The sequence below is a fragment of the Podarcis melisellensis genome, assembly GCF_964234715.1.
Source record: "Podarcis melisellensis genome assembly, chromosome: 4".
Lineage (NCBI taxonomy): Eukaryota > Metazoa > Chordata > Lepidosauria > Squamata > Lacertidae > Podarcis > Podarcis melisellensis.
The window spans coordinates 55,508,440-55,515,956 of NC_138531.1; the positions used below are offsets into that span (position 1 = coordinate 55,508,440).

General features: G+C 42.6%; 1 protein-coding gene across 4 annotated transcripts; it reads left to right on the forward strand.

Moving 5' to 3' along the window:
• Nucleotides 1–92: 92 nt before the first annotated feature.
• Nucleotides 93–6,561, forward strand: ATP5PF (ATP synthase peripheral stalk subunit F6). 4 transcript variants are annotated; one of them, XM_081908053.1, is made up of 4 exons: nucleotides 93–236; nucleotides 2,062–2,253; nucleotides 5,206–5,330; nucleotides 6,412–6,561. In XM_081908053.1, the coding sequence occupies exons 2-4, from the start codon at nucleotides 2,084–2,086 to the stop codon at nucleotides 6,438–6,440; spliced, it is 324 nt and encodes a 107-aa protein (XP_081764179.1). In that variant the 5' UTR covers nucleotides 93–236; nucleotides 2,062–2,083; the 3' UTR covers nucleotides 6,441–6,561. The 4 variants fall into 4 exon arrangements, with proteins under 4 accessions (XP_081764179.1, XP_081764181.1, XP_081764182.1 ...); XM_081908055.1 differs by lacking the exon at nucleotides 93–236 and adding an exon at nucleotides 293–571; XM_081908056.1 differs by lacking the exon at nucleotides 93–236 and adding an exon at nucleotides 293–457.
• The last annotated feature ends 956 nt before the right edge of the window (nucleotides 6,562–7,517 follow it).

The following is a 7,517-nucleotide window of genomic DNA, read 5'->3' on the forward strand; positions in this document are numbered from 1 at the left end:
AAGGCTGCGCGCGGGGCCCTGGCGGGGGAAAAGCGCACACACACATACAATCCCCCCCTCCGCGTCGGGGCGAAAACTACAATTCCCGGCGTCCCTTGCGAAACTGCCGCCGCTGCCTCCCGAGGAAAGCGCCTCAGTCAAACTCAAACTAGCTTTTGCTCTTTTCCCACCCGCCTACTTGAAGCCGGAAGTGAATCCACCCGTTTCCGGTGAAGCGGGGACGGGAAGCAAAGGAGGTACGTCGCTGTTTCTGAGGCGCTCCCCCCCCCTTTCAACGGGCTTGCTTTCTCTTTTATGAAGGGCCGGTGCAAGGGAATCTGAGGCTTAAGTACGGCGAGGCGGCCTAGAATTGTGTCGAAAGGCCGGGGGGTTCAAAAGAGAAAACTCCCGAAGCTCTTTGCGCCTGTTGGAGGCGGGGCCGAGTCAGGCCCTCCCTGTGACTGCGGGCTCTGGCAAGGTGACCGGCGGTTCCTCTGCGGGGTTGAATCCGGACTGGAGAGAGCGCGGCGTTGAGGAGGCCAAGCGGGCGGGCGGGTGCGTTCGCGTGGGCCTTGCTGGTTCGCCTCAGTCGGTGTGAAACCGCCTTCGAGTTTAACCCTCGTTTAACCTCCTTTCCGGGCCTTTGAATTAGCAGGCTTCTGCGGTATCTCAGGAGGGGGAATGGTAGCATTTCCCCCGCGGTCAGAACTGTCCATTCGCTTTTGCGTTCCCTCCGGGCCCAGTTTGAGAAAGGAGAAGCGGGTGGTGGATGGCTGAGTGGTTTCTCGTTCTTGCTATGGTCTGCATCCTGTTAAGAGGACAGATGAACAGGCAAGGAAATGCAGCAGAAGAATCGGGATTGACAGTGCGCCCACCCCTCTGTTCTAAAGTAGGCCTTGTCAGATGCCCAACAAACGCTCCTGTTGCCCAACCTCTTGCTTGTAGCTGTTGCTTGGTACTCTCTTTCTGACCTAGTTTCCCACCTGCAACTGCCCCCAAACAACGCTATCCCTGAGAAGAACCAGAATGTCACTCTGCATGTTTCTAGACTGAGATGTTTACTTAAGCAAAGCTGTAGTTGGGAGGGGGGAGCTAGCCACTTTTTTGCCCCGGGTGAAGCCTCCAGAGGGGTGCTATTAAGGCGTCCAGCTTCTGTGTGTATGCAAATGCATGGGGTGGGCGCCCCAACCTAAGTACCCTTAAGAAGCAGTTATGGAATTTTAAAGCATTTTTAAAGGTGTATTGTTTGAATTGGGAGAATGCAAGAAAAGAACTTCATAACTTCTATTGATCAATTGTTTTTAAAAGCTAAGAATGTTTCAGTTTAGCCATTAGAATAAGGAGTAGTGGTGGAAATGTTCCATTCAAATTAATGGGCATGGGGGAGCAGTGTGTTGGAAATTTAACTTTCCCCATTAACTTTGGCTGGATGAAGGTGGGGAACCTTGAGCTTGCGGAGCAGAGAGGTGTCAAATGAGGCCCATCTGGCCCCGAGTACTCTTTCCTAGCCATCACCCATCACTGGACCTGCTCCACACCCTTTTCAAATGGTTTTGGCTGGCTGGATTGTGTCCATGAACTAAGGAAACCTGATGTTTCTATTGTTATTGTTGGAATGTAGTGTGTTGTATTAGGTTAAGGGTTGCTTTTGTTGCTTTGCCCACTTATACTTCTAACTTTGTCCCCTTTTAACCTCTGTCTCACCCATCCTCGGGAGGTTGCCCATTTGGTAATGTGGCCCTCAGGCTGGTAAAGGTTCTATACCTCTGGACCATGTTATCTGTTATAGTGTCAAGCATCTTACAAATTCTTCATCAAATCTTATATGCTTCTTGTCACCAGATAGTTTCAGAAAGAAATATTGAAACATTAAACAAAAAATCAGTACACATTCCATTGCACCCCTGCCACAAAATGGTGCAGTACTAACTTAGAATGCCCTGCGTCTGGTCGAAACTACTGTGGTGTCCCAATCAGCTGAACTTGAAAGTGGGCTTCCCCAGTGGAACTCCAACTGTTGGGAGGTTCAGACAGGAATAGAAGTATGTAAGATGTAACTGATAGTTCCTTTTGTCTTTCTAGCTGAAACTTCTACAAATACATCATGATTCTCAAACAGCTCTTCAGGTTTTCTTCTGTTCTCCGTTCCGCAATCTCCTTCCACTTGCATAGAAACATCGGCTTTTCGGCCATTGCTTTTAATAAGGCAAAGGAACTTGATCCTGTGCAGAAACTCTTTTTGGACAAGATCAGAGAATATAACACAAAGAGCCAGTAAGTGAATGTAGTAAATGCAGAATTTCAAGGCTCCAGTCATTTGATTATCTTGTGGGCATTTTGATAATTTTCCATTTAATTTTTATATTGTTGAAGTTGGTTCTTGGACAGTACTTGACTCCCAGTAATAACAGCCTGCTATGAAATATATATGGATGTAAATGTATTTCTTGCGTTAATTGTTTGCTTGTGGAAAGTAATCAAGTTCTGCAACATATGGTAACTGTTGAGTAAATTCATCTAAAGCTTTAAATAAGACACATAAATTAGACTTTTGAATAAGTTCTCAAAAGTTACTTGCCTGGTGGGAGCTAGTGGAGGAGCAATGGAGAGCTCTGTCTCTCCTCCAGCAGCCTGCGGTATTTCTATGCTGGACACAGAGAATGGACAGAGCACTCCATTCCTCCTCCACATAATATACATCATATTAGGGCTGTAGCCTAAAAGTCCTTTAGTCCATAGCATGATATTGTAATTGATATCCCTTAGCAGCTCCTCCTACATTGAGTTGTACAATGTCTTTTAAGCTGCCTCTAAAAATCTTTTAGAATGAAAGGTAGAGCATAAATCTTCTTAAATATATATAAAAAAGACACCAGGAACCTCCAGGCAAGTGCCAGTTAGGACTGGCAGGGGTCCTAATTGACCATGACAATGCCGCCTGCAGTATTCGTAAATGTGAAGTTTGCTGCAGAGCAAGTAAGAATATGGGCGCAAAAGAACAACTGGCAGCTTAAAGTGAGCTTCCAGTTGTTGTTTTTTTGCATTCAGGACTTGTTGATCAGCTGCATTAGGGGGCTCCATTTGAGGGCACTTGTTGTCAGTACTGAATGCAAACCCCTTTGAAGGCATGCTTGCAGTGCCAAATGTCTGATCAGTGACACACTCAGCACCAAAGGGGCTCTCTGTGAGTCCCCCTTCATTTGTTTGCAGGCATGATTTGGATTCAACTTTGCACACAGCTTGTTATTTGAAGCCCCAACCTGACATATAATAAAAGCAACAGAATGCTATTTCCCACATAATGGTCTTGCATACCTAGCACAGTTGTTGCTATAGTCAGTCATAGCAACTGTTCATGGGATGCTGAAGTTATTCAACACTGAACAGTTGCTGTTCCACAAAGTTCACAAATTATTAGGTAAACAATAAAGTACAAATATGAAAGTTGTGCTGTCTGTATTATTGCTATAGGATTTAGTTTTCCCAGCAATGAAACATTTCCCCCTGTGATATGCCATACTTATTAATCCCATTTTATATCTCACTTTTTTCTCCAGTGAGTTAATGGCAGTATACATGGTTATTCCTCACCGTCCATGCTCCCAACATCCCTGTGAGGTACATTAGAGAGATTGTGACTGGCCCAAGTTTACCCCAATGAGTTTTAAGATTTGAGCATGAATTTGCTTTGGGTCTCCTTGGCCATAGTCTGACACTCTTAACCAGAGTTATTGCTCTAAATAATAAAGCTTAACCCACCCTCCACCACCACCACCCCAAAAAACCCATAGCACCTGGTTGAAAATCTTCCCCATGCTCTTCCATTGTGGGCAGCTGCTTATATTTGCTTTTCTGCAGCTGTGCTAATATCAAAAGGAAGATTTGCTGGCTCCTGCCTCCTTTCCAGTTTGAGATTTCTTTGTTCTGTCTTTTAGACTTCAGTGACTTCCACAGAAGGGTGTTGGTAAATAGTTTCCATAACGCATGTAAACTGAATACAAACCCATGCCATTTTCTGGCATTTTTTAACATCAGTCACAATATTGGCCACCTTATAAAACTGTCATGCAACCAATTCTTAGATTTGTTGTATATTTATATTTTGTGGCTCTGCAGATTCCTAACTTGCATCAGCCCCAACCAGCATGGCCAATGGTCAGGGACAATGGGAGCTGTAATCCCAACAACATCACACCCCTGATTTATATGTTCTTTGTGAAATTACTCCAAGACCGCATGATCCCCCTCCAATTTTATTTTCACAACCATTCTAGAAGGTAGACTAAAGTAGCTGTGTGTGTATATGATCAGTTCCTGGTCACCCAGTCAGCATAAGGGTTGAGTGGGATTTTCATTTAGGTCTCCTTGATGTAAGTCAGGGTGGCCCAACTTTTCATACCAAGTAGGGCACAAGCATACTTTAGCACAGAACCCGGGGGCTGCACATTCTTGTCATGTGGGGGCAGGGAATAAGAGCAAAATTTGACACAAACACACACCTCACGCTGCCTTCCCAAAGCTGAGAAAGCACTAGGTAGACTTTATGAAGGAAGAGAGAGGACTCTAGGATCCCGTCAGAGTCCTCACACCTTCTTCCCAAAGCCCAGCACCTTGCTTACCTTGCTTTGGGAAGCCAGCTCAAGGGCTGCAGGAGGTGTCACCCGAGGGCCATCCAAAAAGGCCTCAAGGGCCTCATGTTGGACCACCCTAATCTAAGCCAAATACTCTCACTTCTACGCATTATTGCTGTCTCTTGCCTATGGAATCATTCATCATTTTGTAATAACAGTTCTTAAAATTACTCTGTAACAAGTTATTGTAACTGTAACAAGGGTTATAATTCATGTAGTGTGAAAACTCATTATAGGCATCACTGTACACTAAAGATTCTATACAGTGGTACCTTGGGTTACATATGCTTCAGGTTACATACACTTCAGGTTACAGACTCCACTAACTCAGAAAAAGTACCTCAGGTTAAGAACTTTGCTTCAGGATGAGAACAGAAATCATGCTCCGGTGGTGCGGCGGCAGCAGGAGGCCCCATTAGCTAAAGTGGTGCTTCTCCAGAATGAATTAAGTACTTAACCTGAGGCACCACTCTACTTGAATTGTTCTATTTGTGCTACAAGTTCTCTGTTTGCCAAGTGTTTGTGATTTATTTAGATTCTTTCCCCATCCGTCACTGTAGATGTAACAAAGCTCAATTAACTCTTGCATTTGTAGGAAAACTGGTGGCCCTGTTGATGCTGGTCCAGAATATGAAAAAAGCTTGCATGAACAAATGGTCAAGCTCCAGCGGGTGTATGGTGGTGGAGATATGACCAAATTTCCAGAATTCAAATTTCAGGGTAAGCTTTTAAGTTTTATGACTCGTTTAGTAATGTAAAAACGTGAGAGTGGATAATTGAAATATTAGAAATGCCATGTTAAATAAAATAAGTGATTTTAAAAAACCCTTACTAACTGGTTGCAGTCAGTAACCGCAGATATTTTCACATATTTTTAAGCATACTTTTGTGGGATGGGACTTACAATATATATTCAGGATTGGCTTTTAGACATATTTCAGTAAACTAGTGAGAATGAGAGAGTGAGTGTGTAAATGGGCTCAAATGTTGTACCTGACATATATATGCATATATATATATATATATATATATATATATATATATATATATATATATGTATGTTATAGCGATACATTCGTAGTCTTGTTCTCTACATAATAATCTTAGCAGTCGGTTCTATTTCCAGTAATAACGTTATGCATTCATACATTGTTTTTAAATTTGAGATCAACAAGCAAAAAGACAGTGTAACGTCTTTATTTTTAAACAATTTAGTTCCTATTGGTTTTCTGGGTTTATGCAGCTGGATGATTTTAATTATTAATTCCTTGAACCATTTGTATTTTAATTTTTTATCATTTCTTAACCTTTGGTATATTATATATTTTGTGTATTAAATTGTTGTTGTTGTTACAAGTATATTTTAATATAAATAGATATTTTGGTTGATGTTGTTCCTCAATATTACATTAGTGTATATATTTACCCTGTGGGAAATGATGGCTGAAACAACAACAATAAACTATACATATATACATATGCATACATATATGCATCTCTTTGTAAAGCAGCTAATATTTACATGTAGTAGGAACTTGCCTTGGAAGCAAGTGTGGCTTTTGCACCATTTACACTGAAGTAGACTCTGTTCATCTGTGGAGAACCTGCATTTAAAAAGGAATAAGTGTTATGCTCTAAGAGTGCTGATGGGCCCTCTCCTCTCTTGCAGATTTGTGTAGCTAAAGCTGCAGTTCTTAATTTCTAGCAAATTGACAATAGAATCAAGTTGTAAAACTATCTATTTAGAAAACTTCACTTTGAAAATAAACTGACACTTCCTTTCATTTTTCCTATATGACAGAGCCCAAATTTGAAGAGGAGCAGAAGTGATGTGATAGCAAGTACACAAGCAGCAGCAATGTGGCTGGAGGTGTTGAATAGGCCCACGGTTGTAATTTAAATAAACAGTTCAGTGTTCAAATGTGAATATTTGAATTCTGTTGAATGTAAATCTGTGCTTTGTTTGCTCATTGGAAAGACAGCTTCATTCCACTGTCCCTCACCTTGTTTTCCTCCAACAATCAGTCTGCATTCTCAGACTTCATTGGGCTGTTTGGGTTTTTCCTCCTTTAGGATTAGGGAGCAGACATAGTTGATGCCCAGTTTCAGCTGTGTTAAAATATTGCTTCTGCCCCTTTCAATATTATTTACTGCTTTTATCCCACTCTCAGACAATAACAGTCTCCCAAAGTGGCTCACTTCAATAAAAAGAGACTGTCCCTGCCATCAGGTTTACAAACTAAAAGAACACACACATGGAAAGGCGAGTGGGAGCAGGGAAAGGTAGAAGATAGTTTTCCAAGGCTAGATGAAAGGGGTGAGCTGTAAGAGGGCACTTCTATCCAATTCAAGTCAGGTTGATCTTCTCTTGCTGGTGTTCTTGCTTGAAATGAAATTGGTAGCTCTTGCTTCTTTGACCAAGGGGATGAGGTCCCCTTGCTTTTGTAGGGCAGCTGGGTGGTTGGAGCTGAATATTCTTCAGTGGATGGAGGGCAAGGGCCTTGCAGCTCCTCCTCTGGCTAGTGGATAGGGCTAGGTGAGTAATCTTCTTACCATGATGCTGTTCCTCATAGGCAGGGTGGGAGCAGCTTCCCAGGGGCCCTAGGTCTTCTGGCCAGTAGTAGAAGCCAGCATGCTTTCCTTCTGCTCTCCAGTCCCAAGGCTGTTCAAAAATAGCTTTAGTGTTTTTATTATCCTTTTTCTCCCATCATATTTTTCTAGCCATTCCATTCCCACCCCATTTTCAGCTTCTTTGTCAAAAGTTGTATTCTTTTGGTACTGCTGGCGGGTTTTAGGAGGTGCACTCGGGTTTTGTGCTTCCAAAAAACCTGGAGTTACAAGAAGAGGCACCAGCACATTCTGAGTATGTGGTTGTTTCCACTTGGTTACATAAGTGTTATCACTCAG

Bases quoted from the DNA above. Each gene is read 5' to 3' on its own strand.
- ATP5PF (XM_081908053.1), top strand. From the start codon at position 2,084: ATGATTCTCAAACAGCTCTTCAGGTTTTCTTCTGTTCTCCGTTCCGCA. The intron at 2,254-5,205 runs GTAAGTGAATGT...TTGCATTTGTAG, and splicing joins GAATATAACACAAAGAGCCA to GAAAACTGGTGGCCCTGTTG. The intron at 5,331-6,411 runs GTAAGCTTTTAA...CCTATATGACAG, and splicing joins TCCAGAATTCAAATTTCAGG to AGCCCAAATTTGAAGAGGAG.